This window comes from Mauremys reevesii, unplaced genomic scaffold (genome assembly GCF_016161935.1).
Source record: "Mauremys reevesii isolate NIE-2019 unplaced genomic scaffold, ASM1616193v1 Contig112, whole genome shotgun sequence".
Lineage (NCBI taxonomy): Eukaryota > Metazoa > Chordata > Testudines > Geoemydidae > Mauremys > Mauremys reevesii.
Genome location: NW_024100730.1, coordinates 210,891 through 238,215, shown reverse-complemented (window position 1 = coordinate 238,215; position 27,325 = coordinate 210,891). Strand labels below are relative to the sequence as shown.

At 54.5% G+C, this 27,325-nt stretch overlaps 2 protein-coding genes and 2 long non-coding RNA genes across 7 annotated transcripts; 2 read left to right on the top strand and 2 right to left on the bottom strand.

The window, feature by feature from the left end:
- Window positions 1-29: 29 nt before the first annotated feature.
- Window positions 30-4,802, bottom strand: LOC120392750 (maestro heat-like repeat family member 5). 3 transcript variants are annotated; one of them, XM_039517489.1, is made up of 4 exons: window positions 4,435-4,802; window positions 1,876-2,013; window positions 1,610-1,727; window positions 30-1,084 (listed from the first exon to the last, which is right to left on the bottom strand). In XM_039517489.1, the coding sequence occupies exons 2-4, from the start codon at window positions 1,923-1,925 to the stop codon at window positions 1,016-1,018; spliced, it is 237 nt and encodes a 78-aa protein (XP_039373423.1). In that variant the 5' UTR covers window positions 1,926-2,013; window positions 4,435-4,802; the 3' UTR covers window positions 30-1,015. The 3 variants fall into 3 exon arrangements, with proteins under 3 accessions (XP_039373423.1, XP_039373425.1, XP_039373424.1); XM_039517491.1 differs by having other exon boundaries at window positions 4,676-4,781; XM_039517490.1 differs by lacking the exon at window positions 4,435-4,802 and adding an exon at window positions 2,457-2,735.
- Window positions 4,768-20,276, top strand: LOC120392752. Its single transcript, XR_005591774.1, has 7 exons — window positions 4,768-4,782; window positions 11,044-11,217; window positions 12,314-12,671; window positions 14,588-14,703; window positions 16,059-16,208; window positions 18,201-18,355; window positions 20,174-20,276. It is a non-coding gene; the product is annotated as an uncharacterized LOC120392752 (long non-coding RNA).
- LOC120392749 (cilia- and flagella-associated protein 251-like) lies at window positions 6,279-25,915 on the bottom strand. Of its 2 annotated transcripts, none has more exons than XM_039517487.1 (2): window positions 25,557-25,915; window positions 6,279-6,895 (listed from the first exon to the last, which is right to left on the bottom strand). In XM_039517487.1, exons 1-2 carry the CDS (start codon window positions 25,617-25,619, stop codon window positions 6,446-6,448), a joined length of 513 nt encoding a protein of 170 aa, XP_039373421.1. In that variant the 5' UTR covers window positions 25,620-25,915; the 3' UTR covers window positions 6,279-6,445. The 2 variants fall into 2 exon arrangements, with proteins under 2 accessions (XP_039373421.1, XP_039373422.1); XM_039517488.1 differs by having other exon boundaries at window positions 6,279-6,859.
- On the top strand, window positions 24,456-26,234 carry LOC120392753. The gene is made up of 3 exons (XR_005591775.1): window positions 24,456-24,477; window positions 25,569-25,691; window positions 26,075-26,234. It is a non-coding gene; the product is annotated as an uncharacterized LOC120392753 (long non-coding RNA).
- The last annotated feature ends 1,091 nt before the right edge of the window (window positions 26,235-27,325 follow it).

Sequence of the window (27,325 nt, the reverse complement as noted above, 5' to 3'; positions counted from 1 at the left end):
AAAAATCTTGTCTCTGATTGGTCCTCTGGTCAGGTGGTCATCAGGTACTGCATGTTAACCCTTTACAGGTAAAAGGGACCTTAACCCTTAACTATCTGTTTATGACAGGCTCTTGTTCTGCATCTAGGAAGAAAGAAGGAAGAAATGCACAATATACAAATGACATGTTCTCCCCACAGCGACTAGTCCAGGGAAGCCAAAGCATAGAGCCAGGGCATGGCAACAGCCAGTATGAGCCCATGCACCACAGTAGCACCTCTCTGGAGTTACTATTGTGTTCTCCAGAACCTCAGCTTTCATTTTCAAAAACAAAAGTTTGCAGGTCTGACAGTTGTGGAGAAAAATTTAAAAAATGTGAAGAGATTGTAACTCCTGCAGAAATGAACCAGCAGAGAACCTGGAATAGAGTCCTGCCACCCAACCGAAGCAGATGGGACCTGGCTACAGGGGTCAGCTCCAGGTGGGAAAACAACCGGACCCTCTCAGGCTTGGGTCAGGGCCAGCTGCAGAGGGAGCGAAGGAGTCACAGCGTTTCTAACTCCACAGCGCCTGCAGTGCAGCGGGGGCCGCAGACAGCAGCAGCGGGGTACACAGCCGATGTGCCGACCGCACAGGCAAACGGAGCAGAGTCCGCACAGGCAGGACACAGAGGCAGGAGAAAAATTTAAAAAATGTGAAGAGATTGTAACTCCTGCAGAAATGAACCAGCAGAGAACCTGGAATAGAGTCCTGCCACCCAACCGAAGCAGATGGGACCTGGCTACAGGGGTCAGCTCCAGGTGGGAAAACAGGCTTGGGTCAGGGCCAGCTGCAGAGGGAGTGAAGGAGTCACAGAGTTTCTAACTCCACAGCAAGGCTTGTGTGGGGATCTCACTCTCATTTCTGAGCTATTCGATAGACATCGGCTTCCTTGGTCCCCCGGACAATCCATGCCTCTCACTTTTTCTGGCTGAAGCACAATACTGCCAAGGCCCCGTAGACTGAGCCTGCGTATGATGGGATTTGTGTCTTTGATCTACTCCATGAACTGCGCCCGGAGGTCTGATTTTGTCACTGTCGTGGCAATAGAAGCACTCTGAAGAAACTGAAAAGAGCCAAATCAAGATCTGGATGAGGAGCAGAGATCTTACTGTGGAGTCTGTTCCTGGACACTCATCTTTACCAAATGGCCACTTACTCCCATACAAAGTCTCTGGTGTGTAGGGAGCCAGGTGCTGCTCTTTCAGTTGGTTCAGAACTTAGACTAATACACAAGTCACAAATAAACCCCCAGGGAAAGGGGAATCTCCAGGCCCCACTGAGTGCCATGGAGCGACCCCTGGGGCAGAAGAAAAGCAGAACCCCAGGAAAAGGTGAGGAGAGAAGCATGGCCTTGGGGCACCGGAGAAACATCTCCTCTTGTCACATGATCCCACCTAGGCACATCCAGCCAGGAGCGATCTCACCCTGTCTCTCCCTCCCTCTCTGTGCCATGCCCCACCACCATCCATGTGCGGAGAGGAGCTAGCTGGCTGGAAGGCTGCTGAGCTGCTGACAATGTGCCCAGAGCTTACTGGCCTGAGCTGCTCTCCAGAAAGCCCACTTGTGCCTGTCAACTAATGAATCTCACCTCAGTGCAGAAAGTCATGGCGATATTTCTCTGCTCCTCCTCCTTCTCACTCTGGACAATGCTGACGGCCTCTCTGAAAGCTGCAGGGAGCTGAGGGTTCTCAAACTCGATCATGGCTCTGGAACATAGAGCAGAAAGTCCCTTGTGGTTATCAAAGGGGAGAGAGAGTTCCTCTCTAGTTGCTGGGCTGAGATGGCAGCCTGGAACAGAGGAATATTTCACATGGAAATCCCATTCCCAATGAAGAGGAACCTTTGGGCTCCTACCTTGCAATCACGCCAACACCCTGCGAGTAGTAATTGCGGGAGGCTATCATGTCTCAACTCTGCTGTAACTGGATGCCAGCAAATTCCTTCCAGTCTCCAGGCATGGAAAAAAGAGTCTTCACAGCCTCCACCGATGTGCTAAAGACAAAAATACCAGTGTCAGGTAAAGAGATCAGCCCCAAGCATGGCAAATCTGCACATGCCCTGGCACACACAGTATGGACAGCAGGAGCTAGCCTCCCCAAGGATAGATCTAGTGTGATATCATGGTGCTTCCCTGCCCAATGGGCCCTGTCGACACTGCAGTTCCATTGAGTTTGTAACCAGTTAGTGACACTGTAGCTTCTGAAGATGGTTGATGTCATCACTCAATGCGGTTGAATACTTGATTCTTTACTGTGACAGGTAACAGGACTCAAGCAGGCATGTGGGGCCAGATCCTTAGTTGGCATAAGCGAGCAAAGCTGTGTCAGTTTACACCACCTGAGGTGTCTTCTGGCGCTCTCTTTTTCCCATGTAGATGGAGGCCCCTAACTGTGCCCACAGAACCAGTTGAACTGGTCCCTCTTCCTCCTGTTTACCTGTGACACTGACATCCTGCGGTGCCTGGTCCCATGTGCTGCTGGTGTGGCTCTGTCCACGTTCTGGGACAGAGGCCCACAGATTTGCTCAGGGGTCCTTGGCAAGTGCAGATCCATCACATACTGCACTTGCCTGATGCAGAGGATGAGCATCTAGGGATACATTTCCAGGATGGCTTCTCGGTATCCCCATAGGAAAAGGACCTCGTAAATGGTCCTCATTGCCTGGAGGGGGGGAAGAATTTCACTCAACTATCCCAGTCTGCCATCTGCCCCCATTGCCACTCGCTATTGTCCTTTGTCATGTCTCAATTCCTCTCCAGTGTATTACAAAATAAGATTGGCTCCTCAGAGCGGAGGAGACATATGAAGGCTCCTGAACCTTCACCCACTCCTGGAAGCAGGATGGAGCCCTGTGGAAAGATCAGAAGAGTTTGGATGATGTTATTCCCCGTTCTTTCTCTTAATGCTGCAGACTCTGTGCTTTGGCTTTCCAGCCATGACTGGACAGGCTGAAACCATCCAGAGTAGATCCGTTCTCATAGGCCCAGTATTTCTGGCCCAGTCAAAAGTGGTGGACATCTCATGATCCCGTGCTGGGAAGATTTCTAGGCAAAATTTACAGAGACAGAAACCTGGATACTTCCAAGACACACCCCAACTGCACCTGCTCACTAAAGGGCCACCTAGAGCTGAAGGCAACTGAGCCAGGGTACCAGCAGAGAAACCACTTAAGATCTGGTTTCAGAGTGGTAGCAAAAACGTTTTGTATCAGCAAAAACAAGGAGTCCTTGTGGCACCTTAGAAACTAACACATTTATTTGGGAATAAGCTTCCGTGTGCTAAAAATCTAATGTCCCCCTGCTGATACTCACACTTTCTTGTCAACTGTTTTAAATGGGCCACCTTGTTTACACTGGCTTCATTAGCACTACAAAAATGCTTTCCACCCCTTCTTGGTGGATGCTTCCACCCCTTGTTGAGATTAGCCCACTTCCACCTTAATTGAATTGGCTGGTTAGCACTGACCCCCCGCACTTGGTAAGGCAACTCCCATCTTTTCATACGCTGTGTATTTATACCTCCCTACTGTCTGTTACACTCCATGCATCTGATGAAAGCATGCACGAAAGCTTATGCCCATATAAATTTGTTAGTCTCTAAGGTGACACAAGGACTCCTCGTTGTTTTTGTATTCTGTGTTGTAATTGAAATCAATATATTTGAAAGTATAAAAAAATTCAAAAGTATTGATAATACATGTAACCTGGTATTCTATTATTGTTTAACAGTGCGATCAAAAGGCCATTAATTGACAGCCCTAGTTATTGGCTTTGGATGGAGCCCAACGGGAAATCAGTAGAAATTCTTTCCCAAACACTCACCCACTGTCCTTCTGAGCTCAGAGCTGCCAAGGGGCCGGATGACATCCAGCGCCCCGTGAATACTGGCTGAATGCCCTCACATGGATAAGGAGAGTCCTTTTATCCCCCGTTTGTGACAATAGAGACCAACCCCCTGCTGGCTGACAGGGCACATGCAGCAGATCTGGGCGGTGTTGGCAAGGAGCGGTACCGCAGTGCCGGTCCTTGGAGACGTTCTCTGCTTAGGAGAGTGCACGGTGTGAGCTCTCACCGTGCAACCCCCACGCTGCAGTAGTTACTTTCTGCAATCACAGCCCTGATGGAATCACATGGCACAGCCCTGGAGGGGGAAATGCCCAAGAAACCCACCACAGGAGCATTTAACCTCAGAAAGGGGAACTGCCCAGACGTGAGCAGGCTCGTTAAATGGAAATTAAAAGCAACATGCCAGGGTGAAATGCCAGCCAAGCGCACGGAGACTGTTTAAAAACACTGTACTAGAGGCTCACACTAAATGTACACCGCAAACAAAAAACAAACCCGTGCAAGGATAAAAAAAATGCCCCCATGGCTAAACAGCCGAGTAAAAGAGGCACTTAGAGGCCAAAAGGCACCTTTCAATATTGACACCCGACTGTGCAGCCCGGGGGTTCTCCCCCAGGAGTTCTCCTGCTCCTTCGTTGTCACCGCAGGCAAGAGTCTGGCAGTGGGAATGGAGAGGGGGTGTCTGCAGGCAGAGCCTTCCATGGCTACCTGAATGGGAGCCTGGCAGGCTTGTGCCCGTGATGGTGAAGGGCCCAGATTCAATCCCCATCCGTGCCCATGGTGTCTCCGTGTGGCCATGGGTTCCCTTACCCATCACCGCAGGCTGTTCAGTAGGTGGAGGAGAACCTGGCCATGGAAGAGGCAGCGTCTCTGGACTGAGCAGCACCGGAGCTGGGGGAGCCAGGCAGGAGCTTCTGGTACGGGAGGTTTCACGTGCGGTCCATGGAGCTGGAGGACAGAGCTGGGCCCAGAGTCCTGGGGCAGCTCTCAGTTAGTTCCTGTAAGACCCAAAGGAGAATGTCAGATTCAGGCCCTACTGACCCCTGGGCACTTCCCAGAGAGGCTGCCCAGACACAGCCAGCAGGATCCTCTGGCAACACAGCTGGGCCCTGTCCTCCCGATTCCTTCCTTCCCTTCCCACTTGGCCCAGCCTCTCACAGCTGCCCCCTACCTTTCTACCGCCAGCCTCGCCTTACCCCCCAATCCCACGATTCCCACCTACCCCCAGCGCGGCCGCCCAGAATGTCCCCTGGGCTGCTGCCCAGTCCTCAGCCCCAGGAATCCCTGCTCTTTGCTGTCCTCTCCAGTGCCACCGATCTGCTTCCCTGCCAAGGGAGCCCCCTCCTTGTCCAAGGTCTCCTGCCCTCCCGCCAGGTCCCCACAGCCGTCTCTCACTCACTGCTGTCTTCTCCGCCAGGGCCGCTTTGGAGCAGGGCCATTCCAGGCTGTCCAGCCACCCTTCTGTGCGGTGAAGCACATCGGAGCGGGGGGGGGGGAGACGATGGTTCATAGAGTTTCATAGAGCTTAAGGCCAGAAGGTACCATTGGATCATCTCATCTGATCTCCTGAATGTTCCAGGCCATTAAATTTCACCCACCTACAATTTGAGTCTCTCACTGTAGGTCATTTTCTCCAGCTCTCAGATCATTTGTGTGACTCTTTCTGCACCCTCTCCAATTTAACACCATCCTTTAAAAACACAGACACCAGAACTGGACGTCACCATTCCATTATCTCTCTCACCAATGCTATAGAGAGAGGTAAGATCCCCTCCTTGCTCCTACTCATTACTTCCCTATTTATGCATCTGGGCAAGGGGGACCTGGCCATGGAGGTGGAGGAGGACTTGGCTTTGCCCTCCTCATCCTCTTCCTCATCCAAGTCATCCTCTTCCGCTTTCTTCTCCATGACGACATGCTCCATTCCCATGGCCCGGTCCTCCCCCTCCTCCACTTCCTCCTCTATGGTCAGGTCCTCCCTGGACAGGTTCTCCTCCTCCTTTTCCTCCTTCTCGTCCTCCTCTCTGGCCAGGTCCTCTTGCTCCTCCTCCTCCAGGGCTAGGTCCATCTCCTTCTCTTCTTCATCCCCCTGCATTGGCACATCCTCGTCCTCCTCTGTTCCTGGGTCCTCCTAGTCTATAGCCAGGTCCTCTACCTCCTCTTCCGCCTCTTCTTCCCCCTGCATGGCCACATCCTCCTCCTTCTCCTCTGTGACCAGGTCCTCTTCCTCCTGCTCATTCTCCGGGGCCAAGTCCTAATCCTCCTCCACTTCCTTTCCCTCCATAGCCAGTACCTCTTCTTCCTTCTCTTCTTTCTTCTGAATGGCCACATCCTCGTCCTCCTCCATTGCCAGGTCCTCTTCCTTCTCCTCCTGCTAATTCAGGTCCTCCTTTCCCTCCTCTGTAGCCAGGTCCTCCTCCTCTCCACCTGCTCCATGGCCAGGTGCTCCACTACTGTGGCCAGGTCCTCCTCCTCTTCCTCCACAGGCAGGTGCTCCTCTTGCTGCTCCATGGCCAGGTCCTTCTCTTCTTCCTTTTGCTCCATGATCAGGTGTTCCTCCACCAGGGCCACGTCCTTCCTTTACCTTCTTCTTCCTCTTCTTTTACCTTCTTCTTCCTCCTCCGTCTCTGTGGTCAAGTCCTCTTCCTCTTCTGTGGAGAGGTGCTTGACCTCCTCCTCTTCTGCAGACACGTTCTCCTCCTCCTCCTCCTCTTCTTCCTCTTCTGCAGACAAGTTCTCATCCTCCTCCTTTTCCTCCTCTACGGATATGTCCGCCTCGTCCTTTTCCTCTGTGGTCAAGTCCTCCTCCTCTTTTATGGCTAGGTCCTCCACCTCCTCCTCTTTTTCTGTGATCAGGACTTGCTCTTCCTGCTTCTCCTCCTCCTCTGTCTCTAGCTCTTCCTCCTCTTCCTCTCCTTCTGCGGCTGGGTCTTCATTCTCCTCAGCCTTCTCCTCAGGGGCAAGGTCCTTCTCTGACTGGTCGGTGGGGGGTCTCTGCATCAGAGAGACAAGGGCAGAGGGTGACTCTTGCTGGGAAGGGGGGAAGAGGAAGGACAGGGGTGTAAAGGGATGGGGAGAGAAGATTTAATGTTTTCCCCTCCCATGTTAGCATCCAAAGGCAGAGAGATCCCCACACTGCCCTCCCACAGACCCCAGGCCCCATAGCAGACAAGTCCGACACTGTCCCTCTCACAGACCTCTCAGCCCCAGGGCCCCATGGCAGAGAGATCATAGAATCATAGAATCTCAGGGTTGGAAGGGACCTCAGGAGGTATCTAGTCCAACCCCCTGCTCAAAGCAGGACCAAACCCAACTAAATCATCCCAACCAGGGCTTTGTCAAGCCTGACCTTAAAAACCTCTAAGGAAGGAGATTCCACCACCTCCCTAGGTAACCCATTCCAGTTCTTCACCACTCTACTAGTGAAAAAGTTTTTCCTAATGTCCAAACTAAGCCTTCCCTTCTGCAACTTGAGACCATTACTCCTTGTTCTGTAATCTTCTACCACTGAGAACAGTCTAGATCCATCCTCTTTGGAACCCCCTTTCAGGTAGTTGAAAGCAGCTATCAAATCCCCCCTCATTCTTCTCTTCTGAAGACTAAACAATCCCAGTTACCTCAGCCTCTCCTCATAAGTCATGTGCTCCAGCCCCCTAATCATTTTTGTTGCCCTCCGCTGGACTCTCTCCAATTTATCCACATCCTTCTTGTAGTGTGGGGCCCAAAACTGGACACAGTACTCCAAATGAGGCCTCACCAGTGCTGAATAGAGGGGGATGATCACATCCCTTGATCTGCTGGAAATGCCCCTACTTATACAACCCAAAATGCCATTAGTCTTCTTGGCAACAAGGGCACACTGTTGAATCATATTCAGCTTTTCGTCCACCGTAACCCCTAGGTACTTTTCTGAAGAACTGCTGCCCAGCCATTCGGTCCCTAGTCTGTAGCAGTGCAGGGGATTCTTCCGTTCTAAGTACAGGATTCTGCACTTGTCCTTGCTGAACCTCATCATATTTCTTTTGGTCCAATCCTCTAATTCCCCACACTGTCCCTCTCACAGACCTCTCAGCCCCAGGGCCCCATGGCAGAGAGATCCCCACACTGCCCCGCCCACAGACCCCTCAGCCCCAGGGCTCCATGGCAGAGAGAGCCCCACACTGACCCTTGCACAGACCCCTGAGCCCCAGGGCCCCATGACAGAGAGAACCCCACACTGCCCCTCCCATAGACCCCTCAGCTCCAGGGCCCCATGGCAGAGAGATCCCCACACTGACCCTTGCACAGACCCCTGAGCCCCAGGGCCCCATGACAGAGAGAACCCCACACTGCCCCTCCCATAGACCCCTCAGCTCCAGGGCCCCATGGCAGAGAGATCCCCACACTGCCCCTCCCAAAGACCCCTCAGCCCTATTCCCCATGGCAGAGAGATCCCCACACTGCCCCTCCCACACACCCCAAGCCCCATAGCAGACAAGCCCGGACACTGCCCCTCTCACAGACCCCTCAGCCCCAGAGCCCCATGGCAGAGAGATCCCCACACTGCCCCTCCCACAGATCCCTCAGCCCCAGGGCCCCATGGCAGAGAGATCCCCACACTGCCCCTCCCATAGACCCCTCAGCCCTATGGCCCCATGGCACAGAGATCCCCACACTGCCCCTCCCACAGACCCCAAACCCCCACGCCCCCAGGCACACAGATACCCCCCCAGCCCCACCCCCCCCCCCCCAGCCCCCAAGCAGACCAACCCCACACTGCCCCTCTCACAGACCCCTCAGCCCCAGGGCACCATGGCAGAGAGATCCCCACACTGCCCCTCCCACTGTGTCCTTCCTACCGCAGTAAGTCGTCCTAACTGATGCTGCTCCAGCCACATGACTAACACAGCTGGATTCGAGGTAGCTTAGGTCGACTTACTGCTGTGTCTACGCTGTGCTGGGCCGACGGGAGACTTACCTTACTCCTGTCGTTCCCGGTGTAGTCCCAGAGTTGCCCGGAGAGCGCTCTGCTGTCAATTTAGTGGGTCTTCACTAGACCCCCACTAAATCGACCCTGGTGCATCGATCGCAGCAGACAGCCTCACAGCTGTGCTGCGCATCCACCCTGCACTACTCAGCCCCGAGTCAGAAATTCAGCTCCTGTGGGGTGTGTCACCCTGCTCAGCTGAAGATGCTCCCCGAGTCCCCAGTGATTTCTGCGATAACTTGTCTCCAGCCTGTTTGGGTCCATACGCTTCCCACGGGGAGGCTGTGCGTGGTCTAGTGACAAGCTCTGGTTGCTCAGGCCTGTCAGGAAGGCGAGCCCGGGGAACATTGACACTCTGGAGATCCCTCAGTGGAAGCACAGGCGGTGGGTATAATAGTGGGGGAAGCCTCCCCTGGCACAGCTGCCGCCAACCAGGCCCCGGATGCCTGGGCCCCAGTGCCCAGCCTGTGCTCCATCTCTTCCTGTATCTGCTTCCCCACTTCTCCCAACCCCATCTGCCCACTGCTGCCTGGCTGAGTTCCCCCTCTCCTCCACTGCACCCCGTCTCTGGGGTCCCTGCTGCTCACCGTGTGCCTCCTCTTCTCCACCCTCCCCGCTGGGTCAGTCCTGGGGCTGATTTATGCAACATCTTCATAAATGATCTGGATGATGGGATGGATTGCACCTCAGCAAGTTCGCACATGACCCTAAGCTGGGGAGGGGTAGATATGCTGGAGGGTAGGGATAGGGTCCAGAGTGACCTACACAAATTAGAGGATTGGACCAAAAGAAATATGATGAGGTTCAGCAAGGACAAGTGCAGAGTCCTGCACTTAGGACAGAAGAATCCCATGCACTGGTAAAGACTGGAGACCGACTGGCTAAGCGGCAGTTCTGCAGAAAGTGACGTGAGGATTACAGTGGATGCTAACTCATATCAAGCTTCTCAGTGTGCCCTTGTTGCCAAGAAGGCTAACGGCATATTGGGCTGCATTAGTAGGAGCATTGCCAGCAGCTCGAGGGAGGTGATTTTTTCCCCTCTATTCAACACTGATGAGGCCAAATCTGGAGTATTGTGTCCCGTTTTGGGCCCCCCCACTACAGAAAGGATGTGGAAAATTGGAGACAGTCCAGCAGAGGGCAAGGAAAATGATTAGGGGCTGGGGCAGATGATGTATGAGGAGAGGCTGAGGGAACTGGGCTTATTTAGTTTACAGAAGAGAAGAGTGAGGCGGATTTGATAGCAGCCTTCAACTACCTGAAGGGAGGTTCCAAAGAGAATGGAGCTTGGCTGTGCTCAGTGGTGGCAGATGACAGAACAAGGAGCTATGATCTCAAGTTGCAGTGGGGGAGGTCTAGGTTGGATATTAGGAAACACTATTTCACTAGGAGAGCGGTGAAGCACTGGGATGGGTTCCCTAGGGAGGTGGTGGAATCTCCATCCTTAGAGGTTTTTAAGGCCCAGCTCGACAAAGCCCTGGCTGGGATGATTTAGTTGGTGTTGGTCCTGCCATGAGCAGGGGGTTGGACTGGATGACCTCCTGAGGTCCCTTCCAACCTCATCTTCTATGAGTCTATCAGTCCTTTGTCCATCCTCAGTAGGCACCAACTTCCCCTCTGGCCAGTGGTGCTCAACTACGCTTTGCCCCAGGCCCCTCCCCCACTCCACCACTTCCCCAAAGCACCGCCCCACCGTATCCCAGGTCTGCCCCGCTGCCCCCCCAAAACAACCCTTTCCGCTGCCCCTCTCTTCCTAACCCTGTTCCACCTCGCCCCACTTCTATCCCACCCCACCTCGCCTCTCCTCCATCTCCTCCCCCAAGTATACCATCTCCCCCTCCGCCCCGACCCTCCTGGAGTATCCTGAATTCCATGAAAGAGCTGTTTTGTGGTGGGCAGGAAGTGCTGGGAGGGAGCAGGAGGAGTTGCTCACTGGGGCCACTTGCATGCGAGATGCACTGCAGGCAGGGCAGAGCTTGGCTGCCAGTGGGTGCTAAGCACCCACTAATTTTTCCTTGTGGGTGCTTCACGCCCAGAGCACCCATGCAATTGGAGTCTATAATCCCCCTCCTCCAAATCAAAATCCCTAGAGATTTTGGGTGTCTCTCTCACTGTTGTTAATGTTACAAACTCTTCTGTGTGTGTGTCTCTCTGGGTGGGTGTCCAGGTGTGTTTATGGTTAAATTTATTGTGATGTCATGTATCCCAACAGCAAAGAATGTTCTGCTTCAGCATTCTTGCCCGGCCTTCAGTCTGCCAACTGGCTTGGTTGACAACGGCTGGTGACCCAAGGAGCTGCTGATAGACGCGGACTAGCCATCTCTCAACAACTTCTTGAATCAGCTATTTCCACAGGTGTTCGAACGAAGATGAGTTTTTACAGAAGGTAATTCCCAGATTCTGTTTCTGCTCCTTAGATCGCACATGGCAGGTTGGTGCCTCTTTCTCCTAGCCCAGGGGTGGCCAACCTGGCTCCGGAGCCGCATGCGGCTCTTCAGAGGTTACTATGCAGCTCCTGGCATAGGCGCTGTCTCCCAGGCTGGAGCTACAGATGCTGACGTTCCAATACGCTGTGGGGTGCTCACTGCTCAACCCCCGGCTCTGCCCCAGCTCCTGCCACCACCCCACCCCTTCCCCAACGGCCCCTGCCCCTAGCCCCGAGCCTGCCATGCCCTCGCTCCTCCCCCCTCCCCACCACAGCCTCCTGCGCACTGCCAAACAGCTGATTGCAGCGGGCGGGAGGAGTGGGGAGGGAGGGGGAGGCGCTGATTGGGGGGGCTGCCGGTGGGAGGGAGATGCCGGGGGCTGGGGCGGTAGTGGATGAGGGCTGCTGACATATGACTGTGGCTCTTTGGCAATGTTCACTGGTAAATTCTGGCTCCTTCTCAGGCTCAGGTCGGCCACCCATGTCCTAGGGACTGGTGGGGGCCAGGGTTGCAACAGTCAGGTCTCAACGTTCCGTTTTGATTTGAACGTCGGCATCTTTCAGCTCCCTCCTGCGCCAGCCTCTCACCTTCTCTGGAGGCAGATTTCCACTGTTTTAACTTTCAGCAGACGAGTGGGGGTGAATTTCCAGGGTATCACCTAAAGGGAAGATAACAAAACTGGTGTAGAATTTAGACTGATATCTCCATAAATAGTATTTCCTCTGGAGTTGCCCCAATGCACTCCTTGCCTTCCCGTTGGGAATAGAAACCTTTTGTCTCATGTAATGATTGTCTAATGTAGGTGTATTGTTCATTCCCTCTGGGGCACTGGCTACTGTCTGAACACAGGATAATGGGCTAGATGGACCTTTGGTTGGACCCAGGATGGGTGGTCTTGGGTTGCTTATGTTCTCGGTTGTATGAACCAGTCCTGGCTATTAGAGGAGCAGATGGCTTCAAAAGACCGGTCTCCTGGACCTGTGAATCCTGGGCAAACTAATTCCCTTCCTTTAGAGAATGACAGAAAAACCATTGTCCTCCTTCTTTCTATTCCAGGCTTCATTCCTTTTTCCAAAGACTCATCTCTAGGGAGCACAGAGAGATCCATGTGCACAAAGTGCTTGTCCAACCTGTAGCAATGGAGGCATGCTCTGACTTTAGCCAGCAAGAACAGGCCTTGCCAGAGAAGCCCCAGAGAAGGAAATGTTCATGGTCCATCCTGTCAGGCATGAAGAGACTCTGTGTCTGTAGCCAATCTGACACCTCGATGGCAGACAGGGATGAGGAGAGAACAATTTCCTCACAAAGAAGGTGGAGGCACTTGTCCCGGAAGAAGATAGCAGCTGAGAACCAGGTGGAGTCAGAGGAGGTGAAGCTGCAGGAGGATACAGGAAAGTTGAACTGGATCCTACAGGTGAGGATTCAATCCACATGGTTAGCGAGGAGCATGTGAGGAATACTCACACCAGTCACCCAACAAGCCTTACACATCAGGGCCTTCTCACGGGACAGCGATGGGGACCAGGGCTGCTCTGGCTTTTTGCCACCCCAAGCAAAAAAAAATTGTGCAGAGGCCGAAGTGGCGATGGGGTTGGGGGGAACAAACCTGCCAGCCAGCGCGGAAACAGCAAAGGGGAAACCAACCTGCCAGCCAGCCGGCCGGAGCATCCAAGGGGGGTCGGGAAACCTGCCGGCCGGGCGGAGCAACAAGGGGGCTCAAACAAACCGGCCGGCCGGAGCAGCGAAGTGGGGAAACCAACCTCCTGGCCGGAGCAGCAAGGGGTGGGTGGAAACCTGCTGGCCGGTCGGAGTGACGAAGGGGGCGGGGGGAGGGATGAATCAAACCTGCTGGCTGGAGCAGTGAAGGGGGGGGCGCGAAACAAACCTGCCGGTCGGAGCGACGGGGGGGGGGGCATGAAACAAACCGCCCAGCCGGCCGGAGCAGTGAAGGGGAGTGAACAAACCTGCCGGCCATAGCAGCAAAGGAGGGAGCAGCAGGAAACCTGCCGGCCGGTCGGAGCAGCGGGGGGCGGGGGTGTGTGCGAAACAAACCGCCCAGCCGGCCGGAGCAGTGAAGGGGGGTGAACAAACCTGCCGGCCATAGCAGCAAAGGAGGGAGCAGCAGGAAACCTGCCGGCCGGTCGGAGCAGCGGGGGGCGGGGGTGTGTGCGAAACAAACCGCCCAGCCGGCCGGAGCAGTGAAGGGGAGTGAACAAACCTGCCGGACATAGCAGCAAAGGAGGGAGCAGCAGGAAACCTGCCGGCCGGTCAGAGCAGCGGGGGGCGGGGGTGTGTGCGAAACAAACCGCCCAGCCAGCTGGAGCACCGAAGGGAAGAAAAAATAAAAAACCAAAAAGAAAAAAAATACCTGCGGGGCGACGGGAACACGGGTGCAGGGGGACTCCGAGCCCTGCAGACCCCGGGCAGCGGAGTGCACACTCCAGCTAGCGTGGGGGGTGGAGACAAGGGGGGCGGCCAGGGCTTCCTTAAGTGGGGTGCTCGCGCTGCCTGCTGGGAGGGCTCCACGCTGCTCCGGTGGGCGGGCTGCTGGGCTTGCTGCAGACCTGGCACCGCTCCCAGCAGCTCCCCTCCTCTGCGCTGCCACAAACCAAAAAGAAAAAAACCTGCCGAGGCAGCGGAAGCAGCAAAGCCCCCCACCCAAAATGGGATTGGACGGACTGCCGCCCCTTGGAATCTGCCGCCCCAAGCACCAGCTTGCTCGGCTGCTGCCTGGAGCCGGCCCTGATGGGTACCTCAGACTCTGGAATCCATTTAGTGCCAGATCCTTTTGGCAAGGGTGGCCGAGGTCCATCTCTGAGGTGGGGAGAGCTGAGTGTGTCAGGTCACCCCCCCTCTGGGGGTCTGGCACTGTGGGGTGGGGAGTACTAACATTGCTCCGGGCTGTAAGGAGAACAGAGAGGCTGGACGTTGTAGGAAATCATTTCTTGTCTCCTGGATCGGGTCCATTTCATCAGTAAAATGCTCCAGAGGTCCCAGCTGGGAACCGTACCAGAGCTGAGCCATTACTTCTTGGGGGGTTAAATGCAAATGAGGCCCGTTGCCCATCACTGACAGGGAAGGTGTGCAAGGGGAGGGGACAAGTAGAAAACACCATGGAAAAGAAACTTGCCCCCAGGTCCGAGGAAGCCTCGTGTGGTAAAAGCCCCCAGCAAAGATCCATGAGATCGGAGTTCTCTGCTTAGCTGCCAACAACCTTCAGTCTGACCCTGGGCAATTCACTTCAGGGCTCTGGGCCCGACCTCCATCCTCTGTAAAGCAGGGATACTACATGGAAAAGGGAAATGTTACGAATGTTTCTTTCTGCTCCAGGGACGAAGAAGGAGGCGTCGGAGTCGCAGGGGAAGTGGGAAAAAGGGAGCCCAGAAGAGCAGGAAGAAGAGCGCACTCCCACCCCCTCATTACCAAGCAGCTCCCATATGACCATGGTAATGACGCTTTGTGACTGTGCTATTGGAAAGCCTCCCCTGCTGGGTGTATTAATATCTCCCGGAGCTGGGATCTCTGACAGGAGACCTACCTGCCCCTTGCTCAGGAGCTGAAAGGAAACACTCTTCAAGTGTGATCGACTCCAGCCAGTCTTTACGAGTTTCTCTGGGTTGCTTGAACGAGGCCCAGGTTGACAAAGGGGTTCAGGCACCTCAGGAAGTTCAGAGGTGCTTAGTGGGATTCGCAGAAGTGCCTGACTCAGGTGCCTGATTCTGATGCACTCTCCATGGGACACAGGCACTGCTGAAAATCCTACCAGGCCCCTCCCTGCACTTGTAGGGGTAACCCACACACCTGCTGGGTGGGGTGTTCTGGCCCGTCTAGTGGCACCAGGACCACTTAGAGACAGAGATCAAAGGAGTCTGCTCTAGAGCCTTAGCTAACAGCCAGTTGGGTTTTAGCTGCTGCGGAGAGGCTCCTGCACTAAACTCCAGAAATCCCAGGTTGGATCCCCTCTGCCAGGAGTATCTATGCGAGTGTGTCGCTCTGGTGTGCTCTACTGCATCCTCAGCTGCTGGCGTCCAGGACAGACGGGGCTAATCCAGCCACGCAGGCCAGCTGCAGTAACACTCAGGAGGTGCCTGAGACACCAGGGCAAAGGCCTTCAGCACCCCAGGCCCTGGGTTTAGGTGACCCTGGAACCAGTCCCCCTGCAGTAACATTGTGCCCAGTGAGTTCTGACCCACGGGGGGCTGGCCCCAGAGGCCCACAGTTTGGGATTCTCCTCAGCCAGGCAGACTTGCTCCTTCAGTCGAAGCTACTTTCTGTCCTGCCGGCGATTCCTGCCTGTTTTGTGGCAGCACCACACGCTGCAGGGTGGGAAGGAAGAGGCATTGCCGCTGGGGCCCTGTTCTCGGGCCTGTCCTCGCAGCGACCGGGGGCTGCTAGAGTTGCTGCGCCCATCTGCTCAGGTGGGCGGGGTGGGGTGGGACCTGGGGCCGGTTCTGCAGGGACCCTCGGCTGCACTCAACAAGCAACTTGACTGGGCTTTGCAGGCCATTGAGGCTTTCTCAGCAAAAGCTGGGCTTCCTGGGGAGGGCTAGAGAGGAGGAAATGGGGTGCCCTTGGGGTCCCAGCACCGGCTGAGAGGCTCCCATCTCTTCTCAGGCAGGGGAGGGGAAGCGTATGAAAGACTGAGGAAACCTCGGCACCTGTTGAGGTTTGTTAAGAAAGGGCTCAGCCGGAGTCTCCACGCTCACGGGGCGCTGCCAGCCTCCCGCCGGGACAGACTGTTCCAGGGCAGCTGAGCGATGGAAATACTCAGTCCCGACAGGCTCTGTCCCTCTCATTGCAGACCCCCGGGGAGCAGCTTCCCTCAGCCCAGCTCCAAGCCCTGCTGATGAGAGCCGTGAAGGGTCTGACGACACCCACCCTGGAGCGATTTCAAGCCGCCGAGGAAGAGCTGAGGACCATCGTGTCTCTACACGGAGACAAGATGGAGAGAGTAAGAGACTCCCGCCGTGGGGCAGGGGGATGCTGCGCAGAGAGGGGGAGGGGAGAATTTCCTCTCCTAGGAAACTGTTCCTGGGACACACGGGCATGGTGCTGTGAAGGTTGGCTGAGCCCCTTTCCCTTCATCGCTTGGCCGCGGGGATCCGCGGCGTGAGGTGTTTGACCTGTTCTCTGCCCGCTGGAGCTCTGACACGTCCCTGAGGACAGCCCAGCCCCACTGAAGGGGAGCGATAGCCCCAGCCCTGGCAGCGCAGCACTTACCTAGTCTGCCCAGGGGCCTCCACACTGGTTTCCTCAGACATGCTGCGGGGCCTTGTTTTTCCAGCTGAAGGATCAGGAGGAATTTGGCTTTGCACTTTTCTCTCTGTCTCTCCCTAGCTCTGATCCTGCTGCCCATCCCCACAGGATCTGAGTGCCTCCCCCGTGAATTAGACTGGCCTAGGGAGGTTTCTGGCAGACTTCATTTCTACATCCCCTGGGTAGGAGGCTCTCAGAGTCATTATTCCCCCTGATTAATGAAGCTCCACCACCCTCCTGGGAGGTAGGAATTCAACCCATTTGACACCTGGGGAAACTGAAGCCCAGAGAGCTCCTTGAGTTGCCCAAGCCTGCGCAGGTGGGGTTATCGAGAAAGGAATCAGGGTTCACGTTCCCTACAGTCCTTTAACTGTTGCCTTCAATCGCTCGGCCTGGAAATAGGTGACATTCCTGCCCTTCCCCAGATACCGCCTGCCCATGGCGCCTAAGTGCAGACTTATTCCCTTCCTGGGCTTTGGCTTTCCTGGAAACTCGGAGACTCATAAACAAACAGAATCCTGAGCCTGAGCTTCCTCCCCAAACCTGCCTGTTCCTGGGGTTTCCTGCAGGTCGTCCCTGTCTCTGTCCGAGTTCCCTGTTTCCAGCAGGTCCGAGGGGGAAGATAACAAATGGCCCCTCAATCAGGAGATTGATTTGTGCAGGGCTCTAACTCCTGCTAGCAGAACAGGGCACCAGAATCCAGCCACCCGGGTTGTAGCTCCTGCTCCTTGTTCGAGAGAGGAAAGAGCAATGACCAGTTCCTCATGGAAGAGCCCGAGGGGGCGGCTTGTCCCTTTCGGGTCTGTCTACCTTGTGCTGCAAACTCTGCAGCAGGAGCCGGAAAGCCTGGCCCTATGGACGTGGGCTCCCAGGGCTGGCACAGTGGGGCCAAACGGCAACGCAGCCTCTTCTGGGCTTGGGCTGGAACTGGAGCTCTGAAGCCTGGGGAGGAGGGGGCTTCAGAGCCTGGGCTCCAGCCCAAGTCTCCAGGTCTGCACTGCTGTTCCCAGTGCCATAGCCTGAGCCCGAGGTTAGAGACCCGGCTTTGAGATTGGTTACGGCAGGTTTTAAAATCCCGCAGTGTAGAGGTTCTCCTTAGGGCTGGGGCCTGGAGCTGGCTAGCCCCGTCCAACTAGCCCTGCCTGCCATCTCTGGGATGGGCTCTGGGGTACATCAGTGGAACCAGCTGGGTCTGGAGCAGCGCTTCTCTACCTGGGACATCCTCAGGGCCAAACAGGTGGTATTGGACGTGCCCCACACAGCACATATGGGGCCCACAATGGAAACTGGGTTGAGAAGCATGGGCCTGGAGGAACTGATTGTGCTAGAGAGATCAGCAGGAAGCTGCAGAGATGGAGGAAAGGCTCCTGCAGGGAAGCCCTTGAGAGCAGGCTGAGAGCAGTTTGCTAAGGCAGGGAAGGCCCTGGGATAGCAGGGGAGTTTGGGCTGTGCCCACAGTAAGGTTTGGGGGAAGTCTTTTGTGTGTGTTTCTGAGCTTTAAGGTACTAAACCAGACCTCAGGAAGGCTGGGGTTCCTGGACTTGTCAAAGCCTCTTTCTTCAGATTATGGAGGAGCCAAGATGGGCAACCGAGGTGAGAGGCGGCTTGCAGGGCTGCCAGGAGGGGTTACCTGGGAGGTTGTCACTCATGGATAAATCCATCCCTCAACTTTCTGGCATTCTTCCAGGTTGGAGACGTCGTGGGACGTATCTTAATCTGGCTGGACAACGTCTGTCATCCCAGAGCCAGAAAAGCAGCACTGAGGGCCACGGCCTTGCTGGCTCGTTCCCACCCCCAGGACGTGGTTCTGAGCTGTGTGGCACACACGCTGTCCTCGGACAGGTAGGGAGCTGCTCTGTTATCACCTCAGGCCATTATTTCTCTTCCTGCTCCTACCGACAGGCCACAGTCCGGGAAGGGTCCGTCGGGCTCACGCAGCTGGAGGGAGTTTCCTGCTGTGCAGAGAGCTGTCCAGGCTCACCAAGAGGAGATGCCCAGGCCCAGCCACTGAGGAGCCAACCCTCCTCCTGCACTCCCCAGGATGGAGACGTGCCAGTTTTCTGGGGAAGTCCAGCACTGTCCTGATTTCTATGGGTCACCCCACTTCCTCTCCCGTCCAGTACAGGGCCAATAAATGACTTTGGGGCTCACTCCACATCCCTGGGTCATGAGGTCTGGCTGCTCCCTATTGTGTGAGAGAAGGCAGAGATGGAAAAGGTCCATGAGGTCCATCTGTCCGTCCGCTGGGGACCAGTGCAGGATTGTTACCTGCAGTCAGATCCCTAGTTATTCCATGGCTGAGGAAGTGGTGAAAAAATGCACTCATCCTTATGGCGCTGCGCAGCAGAGGTAAATCTCTTCAGACAGAAAGTTCCAGACCTAATTGTTGCAAACTAAATAAATAAATAAATGATCCACACATGACCAGAGCGTAAATGCAGTGCAGCCTGCCTGAGTCTGCAGACAGCCGGCAAGAACAGCTCTGAGAGGGGTGAGTGCCTCTTTTCATCTCAATACGTTGTGAACCCTGAGTCCTGCTGGTTATTGCCGATCACTTTGCAGAGTCATCCAGCTGAGGTGTTTATAATACAGTCTCCATGTGCCTAGGGGCCGTGAAACCCAACTGGACCCTCGCCAGAGGTCAAAACTCCGTCTTTCCTCAGCATCCTCTGCAATGCAGTTCTGCACTGACCATAGACAAATCTGTGTCACATGGGAGAGAGAATTGAAGAGCAGCATGAAAGAAACTGAATTTCTTACCCAGTTCCGTTACCAGAGGAATACAGTGTTGGTTTTCATATTGATTTGAGTGTTTGATTTGTAAACCTTTCAGGTTTGAATTCCTTGAAGCAGCCCCAGTGCTTTCCAGGGTCTGTGCTCAGAACCTATAGAAACTCGGCAGCGTTGGCACAGAATTTCAGTCAAGCTTCCTGAAGACCTTAAATCCAGGCCATTTGCTCTTGGTTTGTCCAACCTAGTTCTCAGTGTCCCCAGGGCTTGACCACCATGTCCGACCTTCCTCACCAAACTTGGAAGTTAAATGACTGGAAGCCTTTTGGATCTGTCTGCAGTCTTCCTGTGCGGATGCCTGGGGGGACCAGGAGCGGTTAGATCAGCAAGAATGGAGAGAAGAGAGGAGGGGGATTTCAGTACTAGTTTCCTTCCAGCTCTGTCACACTGGGCAGTACAATCTCCCCTGAACCCTCTCCTATCAGGGCATGTTCTGAGTCAGTGTCTGACCCGTCCACCACACTGCAGTAGGATTCAGCTGCTAAGAGACACTTGGCCAAATGCTGGGTCTCAGTTACACCCCAAATAGCCAGAGGAACTGCACTGAGGTCAGGCAAGTTCCTCGGGACTGAGCCTAGCGTAACAGAGCAGAATGTTGCACAGTCTGGTGGTCACACTGTGCTGGTCACTCGGTGGTCAGATCATGGTCACTGTCCTGGAAACAGCGGTGCTAGCTTCAGGAACAACAACCCATTAGGGAAAGGAATAAATACAACCTTCTCTGACGGGACTTGCCCTGCCTCAGCCTCCCTGCACCAATCGGTGTCTCCTCTCTCAGACGCCTTTCCTGCCCGTTTTCCAAGCCTCTCCCTGGGGAGGGCAAGAGGTGGCCAAGCAGGGAAGGTCTGACTTCTCTTTCTGAATCTGCAGATGTGCCATTGAGCTGTGGAAGGCCCTGGGGGAAGAACCACAGCTCCCCAGGAGGTGCTGCAGCAGCTGCTGGACAAGCTCCAGCAGAGACACCGGGAGGAGAAGAGCGGCAATGTGTCTCTGGCTGTAAGTGAGGTTTGAGATGTCACTTTGAGAACCCGCAACCGCGGGACGGATAGTGCATCTGTGTGTGTCTGTGAGCTTCACCCCTTCTTAGCTTCAGGCCACGGCTCCACTACACAATGAAGCCGACCTGCGTAACCTCGGCATACAGCCGCCACAGCAATTCTATCCCTTGTGTGTGTCTGCACTTTGCTGCTTGTGTCGGCAGTGCACGTCCTCACCAGAAGCGCTCGTCTCGATTGTACGGTCAGGGTGGGGCATTGTGGGAAGGCTCCTGAAAGCCAGTTGACGTACGCGACGTTGTGTCTACACTGACACTGCATCGACCTGGACTCTCTGCCACTTATGGAGGTGGAGTTATGAATTTGGCACCAAGGGGCAGTTCTGCCAATGGGAAGGAAATTCCATAGTTAGGGTGATGCTGGGTGAGGGGCCTTGCATTGACATAACTCTGTAATGCAGACCAGGCCTTAGTGTGTCCTGGCCACCTGCTAGCAAACCAAAGAGGTGTAAATAAAGCTTCACCCAGGAAAAGTTACTGATCTGAAGCGGTTTATCTGCTGGTGCCCTGGCTCTGTTTGCCGCTCTAGGTGGCTCTTTAGTGAGCAGGTGCAGTTCGGGTGTCTCTTGGAAGTATCCAGGTTTCTGGCTCTCTAAATTGTGACTAGAAATCTTCCCAGCATGGGATCATGAGATGTCCAGTACTTTTGACTGGGCCAGAAACACTGGGTCTACAAGAACAGATCTCCTCAGGATGGTTTCAGCCCGTGCAGTCATGGCTGGAAACCCAAAGCACAGAGTCTGCACCATTAAGCGAAATAATGGGGAATAACATCATCCAGACTCCTCTGACCTTTCCGTAGGGCTCCATCCTGCTTCCGTTCCAGGAATGGGTGAAGGTTCAGGACCCTCCAAATGTCTCCTCCTCTCAGGAGCCAATCCTCTTTGTAATAGGCTGGGAGGAAATGAGACCCGAGAAAAGGACAATAGCGAATGGCAATGGGGGCAGGTGGCAGATTGGGATAGTGGAGTGAAATTCTTCCCCCCCTCCAGGCAATGAGGACCATTTACGAGGTCCTTTTCCTATGGGGATACCGAGAAGCCATCCTGGAAATGTATCCCCAGATGCTCATCCTCTGCGTCAGGCAAGTGCAGTATGTGATGGATCTGCACTTGCCAGGACCTACATGGCCAGCACGACATCCAGCCCCGAGGAGGGATCCAGCTGCCTCAACCCCCTAAGGTAATGACTGAAAGGAAAAGGAAGAACAGATGTGCTCTGCTAAACACATGTAGGCTGTTCATGGCCATCATTTGTTCGGGTGCTATAGTTAGCCCAGGCTCACTTACACCAACTAAGGATCTGGCCCCACATGCCCGCTTGAGTCCTGTTACCTGTCACAGTAAAGAATCAAGTATTCAACCGCATTGAGTGATGACATCAACCATCTTAAGAAGCTACAGTGTCACTAACTGGTTACAAACTCAATGAAACTGCAGTGTCGACAGGGCCCATTGGGCAGGGGAGCACCATGATATCACACTGGATCTATCCTCGGGGAGGCTAGCTCCTGCTGTCCATGCTGTGTGTGCCAGGGCGTGTGCAGCTTTGCCATGATTGGGGCTGATCTCGTTGCCTGACACTGGTATTTTTGTCTTTAGCACGTCGGTGGAGGCTGTGAAGACTCTTTTTCCATGCCCGGATACTGGAAGGAATTTGCCAGCATCCAATTTCAGCAGGGTTGGGACATGATAGCCTCACGATATTACTACTGCAGGGTGTTGGCGTGATTGCAAGGTAGGAGCCCAAAGTTTCCTCTTCAGTGGGTCTCTCTTGGGAATGGGATTTCCGTGTGAAATGTTCCTCTGTTCCAGGCTGCCATCTCAGCCCAGCAACTAGAGAGGAACTCTCTCTCCCCCTTGATAACCACAAGGGACTTTCTGCTCCATGTTCCAGAGCCATGATCGAGTTTGAGAACCTCAGCTCCCTGCCGTCTTCAGAGAGGCCGTCACCACTGTTCAAAGGGAGAAGGAGGAGGAGCAGAGAAATATCGCCATAACTTTCTGCACTGAGGTGAGATTCATTAGTTGACAGGAGAGCAGCTCAGGCCAGTAAGCTCTGGGCACATTGTCAGCAGCTCAGCAGCCTTCCAGCCAGCTAGCTCCTCTCCGCACATGGATGGTGGTGGGGCATGGCACAGAGAGGGAGGGAGAGACAGGGTGAGATCGCTCCTGGCTGGATGTACTTAGGTGGGATCCTGTGACAAGAGGAGATGTTTCTCCGGTGCCCCAAGGCCATGCTTCTCTCCTCACCTTTTCCTGGGGTTCTGCTTTTCTTCTGCCCCAGGGGTCTCTCCATGGCACTCAGTGGGGCCTGGAGATTCCCCTTTCCCTGGGGGTTTATTTGTGACTTGTGCATTAGTCTAAGTTCTGGGAATGAGCCAACTGAAAGAGCAGCAACTGGCTCCCTACACACCGGAGACGTTGTATGGGAGTAAGTGGCCATTTGGTAAAGATGAGTGTCCAGGGGACAGACCCCACAGGAAGACCTCTGCTCCTCAACCCGATGTTGATTTGGCTCTTTCCAGTTTCTCCAGAGTCCTTCCATTGAGACAATACTGACAAAATCAGAGCTCCAGGCACAGCTCATGGAATGGACCCAAGATAAAAACCCCATTGTACGTCGGCTCAGTCTGCGAGGCCTTGGCAGTATTGTGCTCCAGCCAGAAAAGGTGAGGGGCGTGGATTGCCTGGGGGACCGAGGAAGCCGATGTCTATTGAATCGCTCAGCAATGAGAGCGAGATCCCCACACAAGCCTTGTTGTTTAACGCACAGCACTCGAATGTTGGAGGTGCTTTACTGAGCAAATCAAGGCACGACGTGGTCCCTGCTCCCGTGAGCTGACCCCTGATTGCAGATGTGATGCAGTGGGGGAGGCGGGTGAGCAAAGACAAAGGTTACAGTGAGCAGCTGGCAGAGAGTGACAGGAGAATGACTTTGTGCCCCATTGGGCGGCTGTGCCAGCCGTGGTGTCTCATAGGTGGGAGTGGGATGGGCCAGCATATGCCCCAGGCTGTCATCCAGGGTAGTAATGAGCTGCCTTCTCCATTGCTGCAGGTGCACTCGTTACGGGCCCAGCTGCCAGCGATCATGGACATGTTCTGTGACACGGATAGAGGGCGTGTCATGGGAGCCATGCATCAAGCTGCAGACATCATCTACCTCCTGGATGGGGAGGGGCTTGGCTCCATCTCCCAGGACATTGCAGTCAGCCTTCGCCCCTTCATTGATGACGTAAGGCTGGGAAACACAGGAGAACCCCATTCCTCCCCCCCCCCGCCTGTCTCTGGTGCCCTTGTCTCTCTCTTCCCATCCCCTTCCCTCCCACCCTCAGCCCTGCCATGAAGCCTCCAAGGGGTGCCCCTGCCAGGGGTGGGGATGCTCCTGCTCAGCCACCTCCCTGTCAGAGCTCTTCTCCGCAAACCTCAGCATCAGCGCCATGCTCCCAGCCCCTGCTGCCGCCTGGCCTCGGGGAGAGGGGTCCTGGCACTGGGCAGATGACCAGCTGTCTGGAGAACACCGGCCCCAAAGAGGTGGAGATTCCCAGCAGGAAAGAGGTGGGTCGGGAATCTCCCGGCTCTCAGGGGCACCAAGGAGCAAAAGAACTGCTGTGTTTTGTAGCAGCACCTCCCTGTAAGGCTCCAGCAGCTGCTCCTCCCCTTCCCCAGACCAGTCTCCAGCAGCCTTCCCTCCCTCTCCCCTAAGCTTCTAGGGGTCTAGGATTCTGTGCTCTCCAGACAGAAATTGTGTCTAGGACACCATGGGGCTGCACTGCCCTGCACAGTGTCTCAGGCCTTGTTCTACACAAGATGTCTATGGCGCTGGCCTGGTGGCCTCACTGCTCCCGCGACCCAAGTCAGTTAACACGGGGGAACCGGAGCAGCGTGGATTATGACTCTGTCACGTTATGCTCTGATCCTGCCTGGCTTTAACCGGGCTTCCCACTCCCTGTGTGTCATTGCCAGGAGAGGGACAGCGTGCGCTCCGTTGCCATTTTACTGCTTGGCAACGTGGTGAGCAGCGTGAAGGACCCGGACAAACCCATCGTGCAGCAGAAGATGATCCACTGCTTGCTCCCGCTCCTGCTGCACCTTGAAGACCGGATGAGAGTGTGACACTGGTAAGTGCCACGGTCATTATTTCCTTAAGAGTAAAGAGCCAGAATCTCCTGGGGCCCCCACTCCATTAATGGCCAGAGCCCTTGCCCAAGCAGAGTCTTCTCCTCCCTGCTTCACTCCATGCTGGAGCCCAGTGCCTCATCCATTCTCACAGCACACAGCACAATTGGGAAGAAAAGCCTTCTTCTGGGAAAGAGCCCTGACCCTCTCCTGCAAAGACGGGCCTCAGGCCTTTGGGCTGCTGCATCCAAAGGTTCATAACAAGAGGCAGCAAAAGAAAAGGAGCACAGATCTGTAAGAGCCCCTTCAGTTCAGGGAGCTGATATCTGCCCACAGCCTTCTGGAAAGTGGGTGCAGCTGCCCTGACTTCTTCCCTGGAGCTCCTGAGAGAACTTCTCCAGGTCCCAGCTTCCCAGAATTCACCGGACGTTGCCCTCTGTTGTTGGGCCAACTGGGATGTGGAGGGAAGCCTGATCTGGCGGCCCTTTGGTCCGACTCTTTGGGATCCCAAAGCTGACTCACGCTCTCATGCAGTCTCTTTGCACCTAAGGACTGAGCTGTGGAGATCTCTTATGAATCTTTCCAGGGCCGTCCATAGAGGGGCACAGGGCCTGGGACAACACCCCCTACTCTGCCCTAAGCCCCAGCCCCACTCCATCCCTTCCCCCAAGTGCCACCCCACCTCTTCCCACCCCTGCTCCGCCCCCTGCCCCATCCCTATTCCTCCCCTCCCCCCAAAGCCCCACCCCCTCATTTCCCAAACGACGCTGGGCGCTGGCGAGGTGGGGCATAGCATAGTGGGACCGGGAGTACTGCTCCTGGCCCCAGCATGGCCCACGTCCTGCGTCCCCCTGAAGTGCGGGGCCCCCCAAAGCGCAGGGCCCTGGTCAACCGCTCCAAACCATCCAAAGACAGGACGGCTCTGGCTCGCTCCAGCCAATTCCCTCTCCTGAGCACACTCCTGTGTACAACAAATGACAGGAATCTCCTCCACTAGCAGGAAAAGCAGGAGAACAAGTGACGGGAAGGCTCCATGTCCCCCAGACTGTCCCTCTCTCAGTGAGAACCCTCTTGGTCTCACCTTCTCTTGCAGAGATGCAAACTGACGCTCTTCCGCTGCGCAGTGTTTCTCAGGTGGGCTCATTTGAAGACGCTGTTCCGCAGCATGGCCTGGGATGGCTCCACACAGCTCCGGAAGTGTGCCTGGAAGTGCTTGGTAGGTGAATTCCTTGTGCCTTCAGAGTGGTGAATGGGGACTTGAGGGAGACCTTTTTAACCCCACACCCTGAGTACCCATCCGCTTCCATCGGGTGGCAGGACTCTATTCCAGGCTCTCTGCTGGTTCATTTCTGCAGGAGTTACAATCCCTTCACATTTTTGAAATTTTTCTCCTGAACTGTTAGACCTGCAAACTTTCTGAAAACAAAAGCTGAGGTTCTGGAGAACACAACAGTAACTCCAGAGAGGTGCTGCTATGGCGTATGGGCTCATACTGGCTGTTGCCATGCCCTGGCTCTATGCTTTGGCTTCCCTGGACTAGTCCCTGTGGGAAGAACATGTCATTTGTATATTGTGCGTTTCTTCCTTCTTTCTTCCTAGATGCAGAACAACAAGAGCCACATCCCCAAATTCCTGTTCCACGCCTTAGAATACCTGGAAAGCTCACAGACAACAATCAGACATTCTGCAGCCCTGTTCATTGGTAAGCAGAGCGACTTCACTTGAGCTTTTTTGACCTGCTTCCTTCAAAGCCCTTTTCTAGACTGCTGCTCTGTTCCCTCTCACAGCACCAGAATCTTAAAACTGTGTGTGTGTGTGTGTGTGTGTGTGTGACAGAGAGAGAGAGAGAGAGAGAGATTAACATGACTTCCAAGATGAGTGGAGCAACTTAGCTGTATCGATCGCACCAACTTCCCCTGCCCACAACTCCTCTTTGGCTGCGCCTTGGGGAAACCAGCATGATGTGAATTCAATCTCCTTTGGAAATCAGTCTCTCAGTGACTTCTAGGCTTCTGATGCTTTATCTAATGTGCTTTGTGAACAGATGTAAGGAATGTATTTAATTTCCCAAGGGCTGTCTTGGGAGAATGGCTGCATCTTTCGCAGTTTTAAGCAAAGGATTTGAAAAGTCATGAGATTCATTGTCTGTCTAGGAAATACTATCCACCATTACTGTGACTTGTTGTCTGAAACAGTGACTGAAGATGGCATCTCCGCCTGTATGAAGGTAAGGAAATACCTCTGTGTGTTTGTGCCTCTGTGGGAAGTACAGGGTGCAGCACAGGGCCTGAAAACAGTTTGAATGTGTCCTCTCTGTCTAAGGACAGTGTTTAAGGAAGAAGGATGATCACGTGAGCTTTGATCGAGGTGCCACAATATGTGTACGGGAGCAGGGAAATTCCATCCCTAGCTCCTAGAATAGACGTAGCCTTAGAACTGTGTGGGAGACTGTCTTCATAGAGGTCAGAACATCTCTGAAGGAAGGCCTGACAGAATTGAAAAGGGCTGTTGTTATTATTAAGGGTGGTGGTGGTGATGATGACAATTACCCTCTGTAGGGAAAGATTCATCACTTGCCCTCCCTGTAATGGAGAGATTTCAGGCCAGGGAACCACTCATATCTTGGTTATCAGCTCATAGGAAATTCCTGAGTGCACATTGGGAACATCTTTCCCTGTGACCTCTTAAGGAACGAAGGCCCAGGGCCACATAGGATTTCAGTAGATGTTGTTAGGAGTCTAAATTCCTATGCGGATCTGTGCGTAAATGTTGGATGATTTAACACCTCTGCTTTTCTGTTCCATCCCAAGCAGAGTTGCTCCCACCTGCCTGTGTTTTAGCGTGTGGACG